The 22,633-nt window shown below is 39.1% G+C and overlaps 1 protein-coding gene across 6 annotated transcripts in view; it reads right to left on the bottom strand.

Moving 5' to 3' along the window:
- Positions 1–18,339, bottom strand: part of fbxw2 (F-box and WD repeat domain containing 2) — a 37,921-nt gene extending 19,582 nt beyond the window's left edge. Inside the window, exons 1-5 of one of the 6 annotated variants that reach the window (XM_078161851.1) lie at positions 10,753–12,373; positions 10,388–10,612; positions 10,078–10,159; positions 9,281–9,462; positions 88–310 (exon numbers count right to left, since the gene is read on the bottom strand). In XM_078161851.1, the coding sequence (XP_078017977.1) occupies positions 88–310; positions 9,281–9,462; positions 10,078–10,120 (448 nt within the window). In that variant the 5' untranslated portion in view covers positions 10,121–10,159; positions 10,388–10,612; positions 10,753–12,373. Of the gene's footprint in view, positions 1–87; positions 311–9,280; positions 9,463–10,077; positions 10,302–10,387; positions 12,374–15,833; positions 16,127–17,650; positions 18,082–18,186 lie in introns of those variants that run through there. The other 5 variants (XM_033646586.2, XM_078161852.1, XM_033646584.2 and 2 more) reach the window with 5 other exon arrangements.
- Between the last annotated feature and the right edge of the window lie 4,294 nt (positions 18,340–22,633).

The following is a 22,633-nucleotide window of genomic DNA, read 5'->3' as shown; positions in this document are numbered from 1 at the left end:
TAAATAAATAGGTATATTCAAAACAATGTCTTCAGTTTTTCAGTACTACATTCTAAGTCATGAAAATAAACCAGAGCCATAGTGTACCTGTGCAGAGGAGGCCATCCTTATAGTAGAGGGCGTATACTCGAGCACTGTGGCCAATGAGGGACGATGTCTCAAAGGCCTCCTGATCCTGCAGCTGCACCATGCGCAATTTAGCCTTCAGGTAGACCCCCTTCCAGTGTGATGCATCCTGAATGGATTCATCAATCCTCCAGCCCAGCTCCCGGCACACACCCTGCCACACCTCAGTACAAGAGTTAATCACCTAAAAGGAGACAAAAGCTTGTTGGAACATTGGAACACTTTAGCACGTACATAGGTGAATGACTACTACTTTCACGACTATAGAGGGTGAGCTGATACAGTACTTGTTAGTTTATTGACATTGTTTTATAAATCTGTGTTCAGATTTTAAAATTGAATTATATCTGACATATCTCATTTTCATTTAATTATTAAATAATTAATAAATAAAACCAATCAATATTGATTTTTTTTATTGCATAAATTAATAATATTACCAACACAAATTAAATGTTTGGTTAGCATACTAGAATAATATAAGTACCTGCATTTTCAGTCCACTAGATACATTTTGCTGAGATAAAAATGACTGAAGTGAGATGAACAGACTCAGAAACTGTTGATGTTGACAAAGTTTTCATTTGGGGACATAATTTGCCACTAAAAAAGAAAAAAAAAGGTAATAAATTGCAATATATCACAATACATTATCACAATACTCTGCACTTATGTATCGTGATAATATCACACACACACACACGCACACAGGGATGTCTGGGGCGCTTTGCTCGGGCTGCTGCCCCCACTCAATTCCGCCGCTTGTATCCGCAATCTCAATCTTTCAGTCACTACTCAGAGCTCATTATCATAGGTGAGGGTTGGGATGTAAATTGACCAGTAAATCCAAAGCTTCACCTTCCAGCTCAGCTTCCTCTTCACCACAATGGTCCGGCGCAGCGCCTGCATCACTGCAGAAGCTGCACCAAACTGGCGATCCATCTCACACGATATTCTACCCTCGCTCGTGAACAAGACCCAAGATACTCGAACTCCCTCATTTGAGGCAGTAACTCTCCCCCAGCCCATAGGGGGCAATCCACTGGTTTCCACCAGAGAACCATGGCCTCAGACTTGGAGGTGTTGACTCTCATCCCGACCGCTTCACACTCGGCTGCAAACCGCCCCATTGCATGCTGGAGGTCACGGTGTGATGAAGCCAACAGAACCACATCATCTGCAAAAAGTAGAGATTCAATTCTGAGGTCCCCAAATGGGACCCTTTCCTCCCCCCAGCTGCACCTCAAGATCCTGTCTATGAAACTCACAAACAGGAACGTTGATAACCCTTGTGGAGGCCAACACCCACCGAGAACATGTTTGACTTTATGCCAAGTATGCAGACACAGCTCTCACTTTGGTCAAACAGGGACCGGATGGCTCGTAGCAGCAAGCCCGGTATCCCGTACTCCCGCAGTACCCCCCAGAAGACCCCCTGAGGGACGTGGTCATAAGCCTTCTCCAAGTCCACAAAGCACATGCAGACTGGATGGGCAAACTCCCACAACCCCTCCAGCAACCTCGCAAGGGTAAAGAGCTGGTCCACTGTTCCACGGAAAGGAAGGAATCCACATTGCTCCTCCTGAATCCGAGGTTCAGCCATCGGTCGGATCCTCCTTTCCAGCACCCTGGAGTAAACTTTACCCAGGAGGCTGAGCAGTGTGATACCCCGATAGTTAGAGCACACCCTCCGACCCCTTTTTAGAAAATGGGAACCACCACCCCAATCTGCCACTCCTACGTACATATATATATATATATATATATATATATATATATATATATATATATATATACATATATATATATACATATACAATACAGGCCAAAAGTTTGGACACACCTTCTCATTCAATGCGTTTTCTTTATTTTCATGACTATTTACATTGTAGATTCTCACTGAAGGCATCAAAACTATGAATGAACACATGTGGAGTTATGTACTTAACAAAAAAAGGTGAAATAACTGAAAACATGTTTTATATTCTAGTTTCTTCAAAATAGCCACCCTTTGCTCTGATTACTGCTTTGCACACTCTTGGCATTCTCTCCATGAGCTTCAAGAGGTAGTCACCTGAAATGGTTTTCCAACAGTCTTGAAGGAGTTCCCAGAGGTGTTTAGCACTTGTTGGCCCCTTTGCCTTCACTCTGCGGTCCAGCTCACCCCAAACCATCTGGATTGGGTTCAGGTCCGGTGACTGTGGAGGCCAGGTCATCTGCCGCAGCACTCCATCACTCTCCTTCTTGGTCAAATAGCCCTTACACAGCCTGGAGGTGTGTTTGGGGTCATTGTCCTGTTGAAAAATAAATGATGGTCCAACTAAACGCAAACCGGATGGGATGGCATGTCGCTGCAGGATGCTGTGGTAGCCATGCTGGTTCAGTGTGCCTTCAATTTTGAATAAATCCCCAACAGTGTCACCAGCAAAACACCCCCACACCATCACACCTCCTCCTCCATGCTTCACAGTGGGAACCAGGCATGTGGAATCCATCCGTTCACCTTTTCTGCGTCTCACAAAGACACGGCGGTTGGAACCAAAGATCTCAAATTTGGACTCATCAGACCAAAGCACAGATTTCCACTGGTCTAATGTCCATTCCTTGTGTTTCTTGGCCCAAACAAATCTCTTCTGCTTGTTGCCTCTCCTTAGCAGTGGTTTCCTAGCAGCTATTTGACCATGAAGGCCTGATTGGCGCAGTCTCCTCTTAACAGTTGTTCTAGAGATGGGTCTGCTGCTAGAACTCTGTGTGGCATTCATCTGGTCTCTGATCTGAGCTGCTGTTAACTTGCCATTTCTGAGGCTGGTGACTCGGATGAACTTATCCTCAGAAGCAGAGGTGACTCTTGGTCTTCCTTTCCTGGGTCGGTCCTCATGTGTGCCAGTTTCGTTGTAGCGCTTGATGGTTTTTGCGACTCCACTTGGGGACACATTTAAAGTTTTTGCAATTTTCCGGACTGACTGACCTTCATTTCTTAAAGTAATGATGGCCACTGGTTTTTCTTTAGTTAGCTGATTGGTTCTTGCCATAATATGAATTTTAACAGTTGTCCAATAGGGCTGTCGGCTGTGTATTAACCTGACTTCTGCACAACACAACTGATGGTCCCAACCCCATTGATAAAGCAAGAAATTCCACTAATTAACCCTGATAAGGCACACCTGTGAAGTGGAAACCATTTCAGGTGACTACCTCTTGAAGCTCATGGAGAGAATGCCAAGAGTGTGCAAAGCAGTAATCAGAGCAAAGGGTGGCTATTTTGAAGAAACTAGAATATAAAACATGTTTTCAGTTATTTCACCTTTTTTTGTTAAGTACATAACTCCACATGTGTTCATTCATAGTTTTGATGCCTTCAGTGAGAATCTACAATGTAAATAGTCATGAAAATAAAGAAAACGCATTGAATGAGAAGGTGTGTCCAAACTTTTGGCCTGTACTGTATATATATATATATATACAGTACAGGCCAAAAGTTTGGACACACCTTCTCAAGTGGAGTCGCAAAAACCATCAAGCGCTACAACGAAACTGGCACACATGAGGACCGACCCAGGAAAGGAAGACCAAGAGTCACCTCTGCTTCTGAGGATAAGTTCATCCGAGTCACCAGCCTCAGAAATGGCAAGTTAACAGCAGCTCAGATCAGAGACCAGATGAATGCCACACAGAGTTCTAGCAGCAGACCCATCTCTAGAACAACTGTTAAGAGGAGACTGCGCCAATCAGGCCTTCATGGTCAAATAGCTGCTAGGAAACCACTGCTAAGGAGAGAGAACAAGCAGAAGAGATTTGTTTAGGCCAAGAAACACAAGGAATGGACATTAGACCAGTGGAAATCTGTGCTTTGGTCTGATGAGTCCAAATTTGAGATCTTTGGTTCCAACCGCCGTGTCTTTGTGAGACGCAGAAAAGGTGAACGGATGGATTCCACATGCCTGGTTCCCACTGTGAAGCATGGAGGAGGAGGTGTGATGGTGTGGGGGTGTTTTGCTGGTGACACTGTTGGGGATTTATTCAAAATTGAAGGCACACTGAACCAGCATGGCTACCACAGCATCCTGCAGCGACATGCCATCCCATCCGGTTTGCGTTTAGTTGGACCATCATTTATTTTTCAACAGGACAATGACCCCAAACACACCTCCAGGCTGTGTAAGGGCTATTTGACCAAGAAGGAGAGTGATGGAGTGCTGCGGCAGATGACCTGGCCTCCACAGTCACCGGACCTGAACCCAATCCAGATGGTTTGGGGTGAGCTGGACCGCAGAGTGAAGGCAAAGGGGCCAACAAGTGCTAAACACCTCTGGGAACTCCTTCAAGACTGTTGGAAAACCATTTCAGGTGACTACCTCTTGAAGCTCATGGAGAGAATGCCAAGAGTGTGCAAAGCAGTAATCAGAGCAAAGGGTGGCTATTTTGAAGAAACTAGAATATAAAACATGTTTTCAGTTATTTCACCTTTTTTTGTTAAGTACATAACTCCACATGTGTTCATTCATAGTTTTGATGCCTTCAGTGAGAATTTACAATGTAAATAGTCATGAAAATAAAGAAAACGCATTGAATGAGAAGGTGTGTCCAAACTTTTGGCCTGTACTGTATATATATATATATACATATATATATATATATACATATATATATATATATATATATATATATGTGTGTGTGTGTCAGAGGAAATGAATACATTGTATAACAATTTTATAACAATTTGGATAACAATTTACAGCTGGCATAAAAACATCCTATAACTCCAGTGCCATACCAAACTATTTTGCACTTAATTCTGATAGATACAAGCAAATGTTGTTTCTCAGAAGCCTTTCTTCACTTAATAAAACAAGTCAAAGTTCTCAATGTTGTTGAAACACAAGCAGCTGTACAAGATCTCTGTCTAAATAAAACTGTGACTTAAAATAATAAATAATAAAACTTTTCAATGTAAATCAATGACTATCTAGTTATGCCAGCTTTCAATAATCTGTGTTATGGGCACATTTTGATCAATATCAAAAAGTAAAGTGAAGTTACACCACAAACACTGTTGATTTCTTCCCATGTAGCTGACAGGAAAAAATATTTTGGTACCATTAATGTTTTGTAGTGACCTACCACTCCTGACCACTTACTCCTGGATTAGGAGTGGCAGGTTGCTACAAAACATCACAAGCCACTGGATCAGGAGCGGTAGATCGCTACAAAACTGAATCAGTGTAAAATGGCATAATCTGGTCCCTTGATTCAACATAAGTATTAGAATTAAATAGAGATACAAATCTAATGAATTACTCAATAAAATAATGAAGACTGTGAAAAATGTTAAAAGCTCTGAGATTAGTGGCAGTGGACTGCTATGAATGAGATTATTGATTATTATTACCCCCTCCAGGCTGATGTAACATTATGAGCCAAAGTTGTCAATTACAATAAAACTATATTAGGTGTAATCAATACACACTATCATGTCAGACAGATAAATCATAGTGACACAATATCCCGCAGTCTATCATATCTAAATTATGAAGGTGGAAAACAGCTTATGCCACATCACAGGACAATGATAACAACCAGGTAGTCATTCAAAGTATTTATGGGAAATATTAAATAGTATGACAGATGCATGCCTGGTTAATGTTCCATGACTTGTCATATATGATCTATAGTATAATCGCATTTAACTATTAACGTTAAACATGCCAAAAACAACACTTTGATATTAGTTGGCTCTAGCTTTCTGTTATCGACTGGTCAGACTGGCTACAGTGGCTAGGATAACAACATGCACGCCATTATGTTAAAGCTAATCATAGTTCTTGTGCTTCTCTCCGCTTCTATGGCATCGAAAAAGTCTCCCCCCCACAGAGAGGTGGAGATATTGTCAACAAACTCCTCAGAATAGAAGCTTATTGGATTTATACTGAAGTGTTTGGGGCTACATTATCTGCTCAGATTCAACCAAATGCTTCAAAACTCATTGGACGATGCTTCACAGTGCAGTTGGACAATGACCTGAAGCATATTGCAAAAGCAACCAAAGACATTTTAAGACAAAGAAGTGGAATGTTCTGCAATGGCCAAGTCATATCATCTGACCTGAATCCAATTGAGCATGCGTTTCTCTTGCTGAAGCCAAAACTGAGGGCAAAACACCCAAAACACAAGCAGGAAGTGCAGACGGCTGCAGTAAAGGGCTGGCAGAGCATCACCAGGGAAGAAACCCAGCATCTGATGATGCCTATGTGTCCAACACTTCAGGCAGTCATTGACTGTAAAGGATTTGCAACCAAGTATTAAAACTGACTGTTTAATTGATGATTATGTTAGTTTGTCCAAATACTTATGAGCCCTTAAAGTTGGGGGACTGTGTGAAGAAATGGTTGTAATTCCTACACGGTTCATACTACATTTTTGAAAAAAGCCTTAAATGAAAGCTGAGAGTCTGCACTTTAAGCAGGTATTCATTGTTTCATTTAAAACCCATTGTGGTGGTGTACAGAGCCAAAATGACGACAACTGTATCATTGTCCAAATAATTATGGACCTGACTGTATATATATATACATATATATATATATTTATTCCTTTTTTTAAATATTAGTATTATTATTACTATTTTTTTCAATATATTATTATTTATTTATTTATTTATTTATTTATCTTTTATTTTTTATTTTTTCCTCATCTTCATCATTCATAGTGGGAGTGTTTTCTGTTTTGGACTGCTGATTCTTTACACCCTCTTTTTGATGAGTGCCTCAACAGGATTGGTTAATTTTCCCTCATCCTCATTTACCAATGAGAGACCATTTGGGTTTCAGGATGTGTGTATTTAACTGCCATTGTTCTATCAATACCTGTTTAACTCTGAAGAAGACGCAGTAGCGTCACAACGTCAGTCTGTTTGCACCTTAATAAAAGCTCTGCAGTTTTATCGAGTGCTCCAGCCTCCTTTCATTTGGGTTCAGTCATTTTTGAAGTGGCCCACTTGATGTATTGTCTACTATTTTGTCCTGTGCTGTGAACACCGATCCAGTTTTATTTTTGGCTGAAGCGCAAGAGTGCCTTTCTTTTATTTATGGGAAATATTAAATAGTACGACAGATGCATGCCTGGTTAATGTTCCATGACTTGTCATATATGATCTATAGTATAATCGCATTTGACTTAACGTTAAACATGCCAAAAACAACATTTTGATATTAGTTGGCTCTAGCTTTCTGTTATCGACTGGTCAGACTGGCTACAGTGGCTAGGATAATAATAGCCATGCTAGCTAAGGTTAGCTCCATTATTAGTTTCAGGGTACATCAGCAAGGATATGCCTATATGAAATTACTTCACTGTCATTGCAAAAGCATGACACGTATCCTAACAATATAACGGATTTAACTTAAAGTTAGACATTCCTTATTTATGGTGCTATGTTGTGCTACATTGCCAATGAAGACAGAAAAAATATATACATTTAGAGTACAGTATCATGGGGTGGTGCTGGTGTGACAGTCTGACAGCAGCACCTGCCGTTTGGAAACTGTATGCAACGGTGTAACACAAGCAACATCCTAGGGCTGCACAATATATCCAGGGTTCCCACACTTTTTTACCAATGATTTTTCAAAACCTTTCCATAACTTTTCCATAATATTTTACCAAATTTCCATGACTTAGTTTATAATAGATGAGACCTATAATAGCGACCATAGAGCGCAATAATGAGCCTCTCCAGTGTGCTATGGCCTAAGCAGTGTAGTAAAAATGTGGCATAGGGAATGGAAGGGACGTTGTGTCCATCACGCACCTATCCTAGGGCATAGCGCAATGGCGCAAGAGCCTATGGCACCCGTATTCTTGTATTTTTACATATTAATCATGCATCGGCTAGTGAATGTAGCGTTGACCGGTAACAACAACAATTAACCAAGTGCTACAGCATTTAAATGCTCAAAAAGTGAAAACACTGAAGAGGTAACAAATAATGATATTTATTCTGAGACAATCAGATATTCAACAATTACAAAAAAACATTTGTGCATTAAGTGTAACTTAAGTAGGCCACTGTGCTTCAGGGATGGCTTCCTCGTTTAAATAAGGAATCAATAAAATAAATAAATTAGTCTGGGTTTCTGGTACAAGAGCACCACAAGATAAATGGCAATCAAGGCCTCACAGCATTAGGCGATACAACATTTTGAGAGTAAAACCTAATATCACAGTGCACTATGCTTCATAAAAAAATATATATGTTAAAAAATGAACATAAGTTTGCTTTGAACAGTCAAACTGTGTCTACTCATTCTTAATTTCTTATAGTTTCTCATTGATTTGCTTTTCAATGTCAAGAAGACTTGCTTTCTTTCTTTGGCTGGACGGCGCAGGCTGTTAGACACTGCAATAAAGGTTAGTTTGCTAGTGGTCTCTGCCTTGTTCGCGTACTCATCTGCAGCTTTCTCTAAGGCGGTGGCATCAGTCTCAACTCTAGCTCTCTTCTTTTTTTTTTAGTTCATCCAATTCTTCCATGAGAGACTTTCTTTTCATGGCAAGCGTCTTTCTGCTTCTCTCTCTCTTTTGCTCATCAAGGTAGGCACAATACTTCTGCCTTGCACCTGCAGCTGATATAAGCAGTTCTTTTGTGATCTGAACTTTACGCACTCCTCCAACTGCCCTAATGTGGTCAATGATAAGTCTCTGTGCCACTAAAGACCATTCCTTCAGATTCTCTACCTCAACTTCTTTATTAACAGAAAACCCCCTCTCTACACTTGCCTGTCCATGGGACATCACAAGAAGCACCTTCACCACCTCCCAGAGGTTTTTGAATTCAGTGCTAGAGCCCATGGTCTCATAAAACAGTGTATACTCTATCTGAGGTGGGGTCAAATTCTCTGAACCCTGGAGTGACCAGAGCACAATCACAGAACGCCCTGTACATCGTCACAAACTGATTCTTTCACTTGATTTGCACTGACAAGGGTTTGCAGGACTCTTTTCATTTTGTTCACACACACTGCCCTTTGTTGGCAACCATTTGTCTAGGATCTAGGCACTGCGTGCTTCGAACAAGGAGGTATTGCACACGTGTCTTGTGAACAAGCTTGTGCACGAGTGCAATGAGGAAAGTTTTACAGTCCATTTTTATCTCAAGCACCTGTCTTTCTGAGATCTTCTTCTGACTTTTAAGTTTGCTGAGCGCTGCCTCTGCTGCAAACCCAATCTCCACTTTGGAGGCATCTTTCTGTTCACTAGCTTGATCAAAAGGCACCTGAAGGGTTTTGTATACCGAGGTAGCCTCTTTCATGGTCTTTTCTTTGATAAAACGGTCCATGAGCCCTGCAGACAGAAAAAAGCAGAAGATAAATATTAAGTGATTATTAGGTAATGACTAGGTCATCATAGATAATTTTAACATTCTTTCAGTCATGTTATTCATTTTTCTCATGCAGTGTTTCCTATTAATATTCCTATTCCTAATTAGTTTGGGAAAATAATGTTAGCACAGGTCCAGTAGAGGGCGCTCTCACAACTTTACATACTGATGTCAGTGTATGTAGGAACATGCACACTCCCTGGCCAGACGGATACAAGGCAAGCAGATGGGAGGTAGGGCTGTCGCGGTTACCGGTTGACCGCACAACCGCGGTCCTGTGAAGCAGACCGCGGCGCTTCACAGACAACCACATCTACCGCAGTCACTAAGGTTTTTTTTCGTTTTGATGTTTCGTCGGCCACTTCATTAGGTACTAGCAAAACCAATGCATTCTAATACAACAGCTCTGCAATAAATCTCTCTATTCAACCCAAACGCCACCACCCACGGGGTACGCACACTGTACAACCATGTGTTATTATTTTGGCCACCACATTGTTTGAAATAAGGTGGCCGTTTATCTAACATTACTATCGGTTGAAATGATATAGAAGGGGCAAATACATAATTATTATTACCTTTGAGCAGCTGGTACACGTCCTCACCCATGAATGGTAGCATTGGCTTGTCGGTCTGGTACTGGACGAGGAAAGGGGTGACCTGTCAACATCACTTTATTTATATAGCACCATTCATACAAGTAAATGCATCACATAGTGCTTAACATAAAAGAGATGGATAAAAACATAAATCATATAAACAGAAAGAACAGATTTAAAAGAAACAATCAGGGTAAAGTAATTAAATTAAAAGAGAGTGCAAAATAGAAAAAAAAATTCTTAAAACCGAATACAAATTTAGAACAGTAAAATATTAAAACGTGCAGACCTGCTTGAATATGCTCTGCAATACTGCTGTTTTCACTCAGAAAAGTGGATCTGCACAGGCCGTCTTGATCTCTTGGAAAGATTTGATCTTTGGCTGCGGTAAGTCTCCTCGTGAGACTGCATCAATGTAGTTCACCACGAGGCCACAGCATCAGCCCTCTCTCACAGACCTTCACATTTTCAACCCATCGGTGCTGGCAGAATTTCAGCATGGGTGTGTTGCAGCCTGCAAGTTTTAAAGGACTTTATTAATAATTTCAATAGCCTACATTACAACAACAATCAACACATTACATTCACAGTATAGATATTGTGCAAAACTGGCTTACAATTCAATAGCATATAATATAATATAAAATACATTACCTGTGAAGTTTACAAAGTTTTCTCAACACACTTGGCTGTTTTTGAAGAGCCAATACAGGCTACAGAGGGTATGGTCCACCTCCCATCCGCTTGCCTTGTATCCGTCTCGGAAGGCGTTATGGAGAGTATGCAGTCCGCATGACATGATGTTCAGTAGAGATTTGTTGATTTGGACCAGGTCAGACTGAAGTAAATCGAAAACCTCCCAATTTACGTTGGGTTCGTCCATTGACAGCTGCACGAGATTCTTCATTTCTGTTTCAGAGAGTATAGTTTGCATTCGATCTACAATGTCCTGGGCAGCTGCGTGTCCAAGAAACTCAGAGCCTACATAACGGGTTTTCACCTCCCCACCATCCCAAATCCGTACGTGCAGATCTCTCTGTTTGAGTTGCAGAGCTTTGTTCAAGCTTTCGTCAAACATCATTACATAACCAGCCTGCCTGGACACTTCTCTGACCAGGAGTGATTCGAAGTAGGGCGCAATGCCAATGTTGCGAGGTATGCAGACTTTGTTTCCCCTAAACTAAATTTAGATGCTATTTTGCTGTCGGGGAACATGGCTCAAAAAACTGCACCTGTGTTGGCACATGAACTGTACGAATAATGCGAATCCATTAACTTTAGAGTCCATAACACTTCAGCCGATAGCACATCATTTGAGGCAGCATATTGGTTGAGGGTTGGCTATGTTGATGTGCTTGCCTTAGTTGAAGGTGAAGCTTAAGGCATGGCTGTGGCTGCAGCAGGCTGAGGGGTGAAGAAGGTTCTGACGCTGGCGGTTTGTTCAGCTACCTTTTGGTTGTCTAAATGTTTCTTTCCTTTGGCATGGCTAACGAGCACTGCTTCCCCCATGTTGCTGACATCAAATGATTTTACACAGAGCTTACATCCAGCTCGCCAGGGTCTTTCTCTCTCTTGAGCCATGATTTATATTTCAAATTTGTAAGCCATACATTGTTGAGTATTTTCCAGGCATTTTTTCGGAAGCCACTGCTAAACGAAAACAACTGCTAACTAGCCAACTAGCTACATACATAGCCTATGTCTATGCATCACATCACGTCATATTCGTTTCACCGGTCATGAGCCTAATTGGTGCAACATTCGATTTAAATAATAGCTTACACTTTTTCGGTAACGCTAGATATCTTTTGAGTATTTTAAGGAGTATTGTACACTACAATATATTTTAAAACGAAGTATATTTCAAAACTTTTTCAAAACAGTCAGTTAATTCCATAACTGTTCAAGACTGGAAAATGGGTTTTTCAAATTCCATAACTTTTCCAGGAATTTCATGACCGTGGGGACCCTGTATATCAAAAATTTACCTTCATAACTACACCAACGTGCAATAAAGGTATCACAAAAGACTCCTTGAACTCTTACAAATAGTATATTTACATGTGCCATGCCTTTCCCGCTGTGTGTAAATATATGGGCGGGAGTGATTTTGAACAACCAATCCGTGTTAAAACAGTGGCATCGGGTGACTTCACAAGTTTTGAAAGTATTTCTCATGTCATGGAAACCGCTGAGAGTTTGTACTGGTGCTCTGCAAAGATCTGACACCTGTTCGCCCACCAACCTTTTCTCATCCCCAGCTCTCCAAAGGTCTGAGCATCGCCGTTACCTGGTAAATGTGACAGAGCAGCACAGAGGTCTCAGGGACTGTCAATAGACAATAACCTTGCATTTTTATTTAAAATACACCCAAATTCAGGAATATGTAGAATATTACTACAGACATTACTGTGTTATCTTGCATTGCAACATCTGCTATGACATCAGATGCTGTATTCGCTCATGTCAGTGACGATGGTGCTTTGCTGTTCACGAGACGCACTGTGTTTTTATCCCCTGATAGTGCTACGTTGTGCTAATGTGAATGTGCTGCTAATCAGTACTATATTGACTCATGTTGATGATCACCCGATGATGTTTTACTGTCAAGAGATTAGGCCCTGTTGGAAAACATTTTCATTCATTTATCTCATGCAAGACCAGGGGCCCGTTTCACAAAAGTAGGATTCAGACATACAAGGTTAAATGACTGAGCTGGGTTCAACGAATCCAAAACAAGAGCGTCCAGGCTTAATTGGTTGCACAAAGACCAAGCCAGGATGAGCAGACACGGATTCATCAAGTCAGGTGAAACCAATCCTGGATCAATGCGCGCACGCGGCTTCCTCAAATAGACCCCGCCATCGATCACAGATTCACTGATTCACCATGGCAACAAGAGCAGCATACTTTTCCCCGTCGGAGGCAGAAATCCTCATGGAGGCTTACAAAGAGGTAAAGGATCAAATCAAAAAGAAAGGCAACACCGCCACAGTAATAAAACAACTAGAGAAAGCGTGGCAAAGTTGCAGACCGCCTGAATGCCTAAGTAGTGCACAAATACAAATACACACTCACTGCTCCGCTGAAACCATCACAATTACAATCCAATTAGTTAATTAACATCTCCAAAAACGTAGTTGTACTCTGATTATGAATCAGTTGAAATTGTAAGTGAAATTGACTGCACATGTGAGTGAAATTGTGTAAACGTTGTGTATATGTTGTGGCAAAGTGGCCTGGCTTAGTCCATGACTCCTGAGTCTTTCGGACCTCTGGAATCTATCAGCGCCTATCACAAGGTGAGCCACACAGCCTCTATTAATAACCACTTTTTACATCATGGCTGTGTCAAGAATGTCACTCTATTTATGAGGTTTGATGATGAGATTTTGTATTGACAGGTGAATTCTCTGGTGTGTTGCTGGGGGCCTTTTCTCCTCACACCATACACAGACCCTCAGGAAGCACAGCAGGCCTATAATCATGCCCATGCCAGGACAAGGGCCAGGATCGAAATGACCTTTGGCCTCCTGAAGGCACGCTTTCACTGTCTTCACCACTTAAGGGTCAGCCCTTTGAGGGCATGTGACATCACTGTGGCCTGTGCTGTCCTCCACAATGTGGCCTGCCTGAGGAAGGAGAGGGCCCCCAGAGTGCCATCACACATGGACTGGGACAATCCTGCCATCTTCCCTGATGACGACAGTGGTCGGCTGGTCAGGGACCAATATGTGTTAAATTATTTTAGTTAACATGCATGCTTTAAATTTCAGTTAAATATGCCCTGCAGTGGCAGAGGAATTTGTGTTTTTTTATTCAATTTAAATTGATTTGGCCTCTTATGTTGTTTGTGCTGTATACTGTCTGTATACAAGATTGCAGGGAGGCTACTGCATCCATTCATTTGTCTGTTCATTTGTTGTGTATGGATTTGTCCTGCATTTATTTCAGTGTGCAGACATGCGGGGTGTATCATATACAGACCTTTGAATGTGTATTTATTCTTGTGTTGTATAATGTGCTTTGATTCCGTGCTTTCTATCTTGTAGAGTCACTGTGTGACTTCAGTTTTGAAAGGAGCTGATGGTTTACTTGCTTTGATTTATCCTTATTCAATAAAGGAACATCATGTTACTCTTTGATGTGTATTTGTATTTATATGGGATGTGTTCTTTATATATAGTCTATGGGAAACCATAAATTATCTAATGATTGCAAAATCATCTAAAATCATCATTTATCTAAAATGATTGCAATTAATGATCACAAATGTTTAAATAATGACAGTGGGTCTGGTTGAATGTGATAACAATGTGCAATGGGCAGTGGAATAACTATTGGTTTCCGTTTGTGGTGACTGCTGACTGAGATAAGGAATGAGATTAAATAAATCCTGGAACTTAGCCTGGTCTGGAGCAGGCTAGCTCCACAGAATAAATCTCCATGGTAACTTATGCCATAACATATCCCGCTTTCCACTATCCCGCTTTTGTGCAACCGGATCACAGATAAGTTGAGCCAGAATAACCAAGATATCCCGGCTTAATCCCTTATCCTAGTTTTGTGCAATAGGCCCCAGATCTGTTGTTGTTGTTTCCTGTTTTGTTCATAGTCTCAATAAGTGAAAACATAATAAATCTTCTCAGAATTAAAGAGAATAAATATATTTGTCAAAACACACACACACATGTGAGCACATGCACACACAGGTGAGCACACACCCACCAGCAGCTATTTCTACAAGATTATCCCAAATCACAATCACATATCACATCTGATACTTATACTGTGAATACTTATACCGGGTAGATGATTTTGGGGCTCTCTAAACTCAGCTCATCATGTGACAGTTGTATAATGTTTTGTGCACAGACTGTATGTAAGATACATAGTCTGTGGTTTTGTAAATTAAGTTTTCAGATTTGGGATTTTATTTCACTTTCAGATACAATTTCAACATACATGAATAGAACGATAATAAGAACTGTATGAGGAATTTACAAGCAAAGTAACTTTAAATACCTACGTCAATAATTCAGAAAAACAGTGCTGGTGATAGAAGTGGCCCATATGCATTCAATGTCTGAGCAGTTAAGATCACTTACAAACTGTTAAAATTATCTGCACACAGTCTGAATACATGTTCCAAGCAAGATAACAATGCAGAGTACTTAAAGCGCACTAACAGGTGATCCAGCTCCAAATGTAAAAAGATTACAGTCAGTATAGCCCTACTTACGTGGGAGGGACTAAGAGGCAAAAAAAAAAAAAAAAAAAAGACGCAAGTGAGGCAAATGAAGAGATTAGGGTTGCAACGGTATGACATTTTCATGGTAAAACAACGTCTCAGAAAATACTGCAGTTTCACAGTATTACAGAATTTATATTGATCCTTAATGGAATGACCCTTAAAGGAATGAAAACGGAAGGGTTATTTTTGGTGGAACAAATGTTTTATTACTGTAACTGAAACATGAAACCATTTTCTTAATGGATGTATGTGTAAAAAAGTCTCCCCTTAGAAAATAACTAAAATAAAGGGGAGATTCAACATCCTGTTGCTTTTTTCATGCCATAGATAAGCAAATGTACACTGTATGATAACCATCAACTTTTAGGACATTGTATACTTTAAAACCTGTATATCACTGCAACCCTAGAGGAGACATTTAAGACATGTGAGAAGAGAAGATGAGGTGTTTCCAGATGTCAGGATTCAGCATGATATTCACCTTATTCCACTGTTTGCAGACCAGACAGCAGGTAAGCAGGGTTTCAGGATCCAGCCAGTGCAGTAGGTAGAAAGCCAGCTCCAGAGGAAGGAGGCGCAGGAAGTCACGTTTGAGCAATGTCTCCAGTCCATTAGACAGATGACGGAGCTGGGCAGCACCACTTAGAGAAATAAGGTGGTCCAGAGACTGGTTGCGCTGCTGGTCACTTAGAGTAAGGAAAGTGGCAGAGACTGACTCCAGCCACCCCTCAAAGACTGCCTTCTCCATGGGCACATGAGAGCGACCTGCAACACCTACAAGAACAACACAGGGTCTGACGTCAGCATGTTGTTCATACATGACAGTCTCGAGCAGCCACAGCCAGCACTTTAAAAAATAATGTGTTTGACATAATTTGAGGGATTCCAATAAGGTGTTTTTTTCTGACCAAGTTAAAAACCCAAAGATATTCAATCATACAAAAAACAAACAAAAAGCAGGAAGAATGTCTTGACTTTGACAAATGCATGGCAGTTTTGCTATGATCAAATTGGAATTAATTAATTTACTGCTGACTGATAAGAAGATGAAACAAAAACAAAATAGAGTGAATGTTTAGTAACATGACTGTGTACTCTTGTCTAAGTTTGTAAATGTGTTGTGTAACTGACAATTTCAAACATAAAAATGTATATTAAAATTACAAATCCAAATTAAACTCGGCTATAATCTGGCATATTTACGTTTTGTATAATATAATGTTCATTAATATGCTCTGTCCCTAATATAAAAATATTAAAAAAAAACAACTTTGGTTTGCCTTCTAGAATAATGTAATCAATAGCTTTTTCAGTTCACTAGATACATTTTGCTGCTGTAAAAAAATGGCTCAAGGAGAAGAACAGACTGGAAACTTTATAGATGTTGACAAAGTTTTCCTTTGGGGACATAATTTACAGTTCAAAATAAGGTAATAACTCACATTTTATCGCAATATATTTTATCACAATACTCAGCAAATCGCAACATATTTAAAATTGCAATAATATTGAATCGTGACTTAAGTATTATGATAATATGATATTGTGGATCCACTATATAATATAGATGCATTATTTTCCTAAATGCGTCGAACACTTCAGTAAATAAATATCTTGCATTTGTATACTTAAAATCTCTTGAATCATCTCTATTTACACAAACAAAAACACCACAACATAAAAATGAAAAGTAATTTCGTCATAATCAGTGGACTTTTCAATCACTGAAAACTAATGAAACACAATTTAGAAATTCAATAATCATTTAAAGTATCAATCATGTCAAATAGTCAAATATCTGCTGTTAACTGATTTACTCCGTTTCCTCAGTTTCATATCATTGCATTTCCATATGTTGAGCTGAAATCACAAGTCAAACAAAGCAAGCATCCGTGATATGCTACATTATGTAGTAATGTCACTTCATGAGTTTATCACATTGACCAATTCCTAATAGTTTCATAAAGAAAAAATGTAGCCAGAGAGAATATTTCAAAGACTTGTTGGATGATAGCAGACACAATGACTTGTGTTTTTGTGGAATGAATTATATGAATAGCTGCAGTAAACTACTGTCAACCACGTCAGGTAATTACTTTTACGAGCGTTTGTATCTGTTTGTACATGCAGTCTAAGTTAGCTACCTGCTAAATAGCAACTTCCAAGCAGACGTTAGCTAAGTAACACTACTACAATTTCATAGCATACTTGCTACGACTGCTAACATCCAAACAATCCATTAACAGTATCTGCTAATACATAAAATTACATTTCAAAATGTAAACCATGTCCACCAACCAGAGAGCTGCAGGGAGTTTCTTTATCGCCACTTTCCTGGCTTAGTTAGTTCACATAGCGAAGTTAGCTGTCGTAAGCTAACCTGTCAGCAATCAAGTTGAAAGAATGGTCCAAGTAACCTAGCTTCGTAGCTGATCTTAGCTAACCACCATGATGAGAGAATTGATGCGGTTAATAGTGGATTACATAATGTTTCTAACGGAGTGACACTGGTCTTCTATCCATTCCCCAAGCACAGAGTTTTAGTGTAATAACGTTAGTGGTGATTGCAGGCTCTGACAGCATTAAAAACCTTAAGAGAACAGAAACGCTATGTGTACTATGGGCAGGATTTCACCCTTAGTTCCTGTTACAGGAAGCGCCGTAGGAGTATTTGGTAACTCTTTAGAAAACAACACGTGAATAATTGACATATTCTGAAAAGTAAATAAAATATAATAACTACATTCCTCACATATTTTCCCGCTAACATAACACAGCAACTTTTTTATTTACAGTTTCCTCAGCACTTTTCTTTTCACAGGACCTAAACTTGCCTGATAGACAACGCTGCGGGCTTGCTACACCCATGGATTCCAAGGTAAAGTTGCTTCCGGTGTCACGCACTATGTGGAACGGTGTGACCGGGGCCTGTGTGCTCCACGCCTGGCTTTCTCTGTGGTTCCGCTATATGTGTACAGAGTTTGTGGTACAACGGCGACGACACAGTTGTTTTTTTACATGCTGACAGCAATGCACGGACGACTTTACTTTCAAACAATAATGCGCGTATATTAAATCGCACGAGATAAAAACGTGGCATGTACAGTAGCATACTGAAATGTAGTGAAGAGTAATAACCACCAGAGGGCAAACAAATAACGAATATTGGGTCTTGCATGTAGTAGGCTAATAATCGTGATGCTTTGGTTCCATACGTGTATTATGAAGCCAATAGAGTACAATGCCTTCAGAATAATCATAGATTTTAACGTTTAGTATTTAATAAAAAAGATTTCAGTTTAGATTTACTCATAAATTGATTCTCAAAAGTTAGTTCACAGGAAAAAAAAAATGTTTAAATGATTAACTAATGATTGAAATGAAAGTGAAATGGTTTAATTGATTAAGAAATACTACAAAACTGTACTGTAAATTTTTTTCGCAATTTAATTGTCTTATTCTTTTTTTTTTTAAATTTTATTGATAATGTAACAGTACAAATCATCAAATCATTACAGAATTGTCAGTACACAAGTATGTAGAAAACAAAAACAGAGAAAACAAACAAAAACAAAGAAACAGACAAAAAATAAATAAATTCATAGGTCAATGTCAGAATGTCAGAGGAAAGAAAAAAAAGGGAAAACACATTTAGGATCTGTTAAATAATAAGTTTGAATTGTTTAAATAATCTAATAGTTTTACTTAACTTATTGTTTTTAAGTTTTAAGTTTTCAGTAGTATGGATATACGTTTTCAGGTCTATATTTTCAAAATTTTTAAAGGAGGGTATTTTTTTTATGCCAGATCATTTTATGTATGTAATATTAAGCTAGAATGTTAATTAAATTTATGATGTACGTTTCATCAGAGGACAGAGTAGAATTATTAACTATGAGTAGTATATCAGATTTACTTAGTATAATGTGTTTTTTCAAAATTTTGGATAAATATTTTTGTAAATAAAAGTAAAGGAAGTAACAGGAAACAATCTAAAAATACATGTTCAATGGTTTCCTCCTCACAACCACAAAAAGTACATTTGTTAGTTACATTAGGGAAGAATTTACGTATGTTTGCTTTTGTGGGATAGTATCTATGAACAATCTTAAATAATAACTCTTTAATTTTGTTTGAAATTATATACTTATGAGGTAATAGACAGACAGCGTTCCACATTTTCTTGTTTAGATACATCCACCAGTATTTTATAAAGGAGCAGTGACATTTTCAAGTTGGCTTCTAATGAAAGCATTTGTGCATTTCTTATCAGCGATGTGGATCCCTCTAATAGTAAGAGGACAATCTCTTAAAATAGAAACATCAATGTGTATGTTTTGTGCTAAAAACACAATGCTATTAGGTATAGACTTGATAACAATGTCAAACTCTCGATGAGAGGTGTGGATCCCATATATCTCTGAGAAAATCTCATATGTATACATTTCACCATTTGCATTCAACAAATTATTCACAGTGATTATGTTGTTCACAAACCAATTATGTAAGAACAGTGTTTTGTTTCTGTGTAATATATAAGAGTTGTTCCAAAGAATACAATTGTGAGGGGAATAATTGTGTTTAAAAAGAAGATTCCAACACAACAAAACTTTCACAAGCAGTTTTCCAACAGAGTAAGGACATAGCAATAAAAAGTTCAGACCACCAACTATATTGAATAAGTGATTAGGGAAAATATTCCACATGTTATTTGGCTTTTTAATGAATCTTTTAATCCAGTTGATTTTTATTGTTTGATTAAATACTGTAAATGTCACAACATCAAGACCTCCCTCAGCTAAGGGGTTAGAAAGAACAGTTCTTTTAATTTTATTTGGTTTATTCTTCCGTAAGACTTTAAAAAGTATTTTGTCAAGTTGGGAACAAATGGAATTGAATACATCTAGGGAAGAAAAAATATAAGCAGCTCTTGACATTCCTTCTGCTTTGCTTAACAAAACTCTACCATATATATATAAATCTCTGGCTGACCAGCAATTGAACTTCTTCTTTATCGTTTCAATAACAGGGAGCAAATTCATATTTAAAGTTTCTTTGGGATCTTTGGAAATTTTAATTCCAAGATAAGTTACAGTGTTTTTAACAGGAATACCATATATTTCAGTAAGCTTTATGTTATTTAGGGATAGAATTTCACACTTTTTTAGATTAAGATTTAAACCTGATACTTCTGAGAACTTAGATATGACAGATAATGCCCGAGGAACTTCTTTCTCACTTTCTAAGAACAAGGTAGTATCATCAGCTAGTTGTGAAATTTTTATTTCTTTACCAAAGACATCAATTCCTTTCAAGGGATTTTGTAATATTAAATAATTTAGTACTTGAGCAACAAGCAAGAAAATACACGGCGAGGCCGGGCAGCCCTGTCTGACACCTTTGTTTACACTGAATCTGTGGGATGTTCCATAAGCAAGTTTAACAGAGCTATTATTATGTTTGTAAAGTGTTTTGATTGCTTTAATTAAGAAATTACCAAAATCAAAAAAAGACTGAGTATCAAATATAAATTTATGACTAATCGTGTCGAAAGCCTTTTGAAAGTCCAGGAAAAGAACAATTGGGTCACCAGAGATTAAGCTGCTATGATTGACTAAATATAATAGTAATCTAATATTGCTTGAAATGTGACATCCAGGCATGAAACCACTTTGAGATTCATGAATAATGTCATTAATTCCACTTTTCATCCGTTTGACCAGAACAGAGGCAAGGATTTTATAATCACTGTTTAGTAATGTAATACCACGCCAGTTATCAATAATTAGAGGGTCTTTATTTGGTTTGGGTATTAATGTTATTAGACCCTGTTTCATTGAGTGTGGCAATTCCTCATTACTGAAGGCTTCATTGTAGGGGAGACCAGGGCTTGTTGTCACACTTTTTACACTCTTATATATTTCTTGGAATCAATGCATCATATAAAAAAAATGTGTACCAGATGAAAGACCAAAGTCTCAGGTATATATTTTGTATTCATGTCATTTTCATATCTTGTGTCAGTGCAGAGTTATAGGCAATCAAATAGAGAGCATGAACATGTGACATGTTGCCCCACCATCAGGTAAGTTGTCTCACTATACGGGGTAAGATGTCACACTGGATTTTGCAACTAATAAAACAAGGACAAAATTATTGTTGTTCTTATTTTTTACTTGAAAGTGAACATTGAAGTCAGGCACAGAAAATGTTTATCATTGAGCTTGAAAAAGTCATTGAACATGGCCATTGAACAAACGTTCACACAAAATATTATGCAACATGCACTGGATTAAAGTCCTTAGGAACTGCTGTCATGTAGGGCTATGGCTCTCAGCCTCAAGTGCCTACCTTTCTTAAACTCAAAATTCCATATTGAATTGAACTACAAAAAAGAAAGCATTGGTTCATTATGAAACTTAAACCGGCCCTGAAGTGTGGCCATCATTCAAACAACAACTGGAAGATCCATTCGTAAAAACTCAAACAAAACCTGACAAACGAATTTCCTCACTAGTCAGACTCATCATCTGAATTGCAATTCTGGCATATGTAGACTGATTTGCCAGGGGTGCATTCCTCATGGGCCCATCCTTTGCATATTATGCACTGCACCCAGGTTTCTCCTGGCCGGCTGTTTCCAAATGGCTCTACACAGACCAGGCACAGGGACTCATCTTCTTTCAATGAGGAGTCATCTGGAGTTTTTCTTTTTGCCCTCTGTTTCTTCCCTGTGCTTTGCTTCTTTGGTATTTTGGATTTGGTTGCCTTGCATTTCTTTTTTAATAGCCTTTTTTTCCCTTGTGCCTGCCTTTCAGCTTCAGGTGCCTCCTTCACAGGTGTGTCGATGAGAATCGCAGTTTTTCTCTTTTTTCTCTGCTGGTTAACCTTTTTTCTTGGACCAGCTTTTGGGTAAGGTCTAATATCCTCTGGAGTTAATGTGTTGGTGGAGGTGGCATGACTACGAAAGGATGAGGTGATGGCTGGTTTGCTAGGGCCTGGAATAACTTGGTTGGTGCTTGGGCCTGGAGTAGCTGGGTCAGTGCTGGGTCCTGGAATGGCTGGGTTGGTGCTTGGGCCTGGAATAGCTGGGTCAGTGCTTGGGCCTAGAATGGATGGGTTAGTGCTGGGGCCTGGAAAAGATGGGTCAGTTTCGGACACTTGACATTCTCCTTGTTAAAGGCACTAGCTCTGGCGAGGCTAGTTGCCTCTGGTTTTCTGAGAGAGAGTGAGGGGTGCTGCTTTAAGAAGCCCGTAAACCAGTCACCGCTGGCTTTTTCT

Source organism: Epinephelus lanceolatus, chromosome 19, assembly GCF_041903045.1.
Source record: "Epinephelus lanceolatus isolate andai-2023 chromosome 19, ASM4190304v1, whole genome shotgun sequence".
Classification (NCBI taxonomy): domain Eukaryota; kingdom Metazoa; phylum Chordata; class Actinopteri; order Perciformes; family Serranidae; genus Epinephelus; species Epinephelus lanceolatus.
The sequence above is the reverse complement of the archived record's forward strand: the minus strand, read 5'-3'. Positions and strand labels throughout refer to the sequence as shown.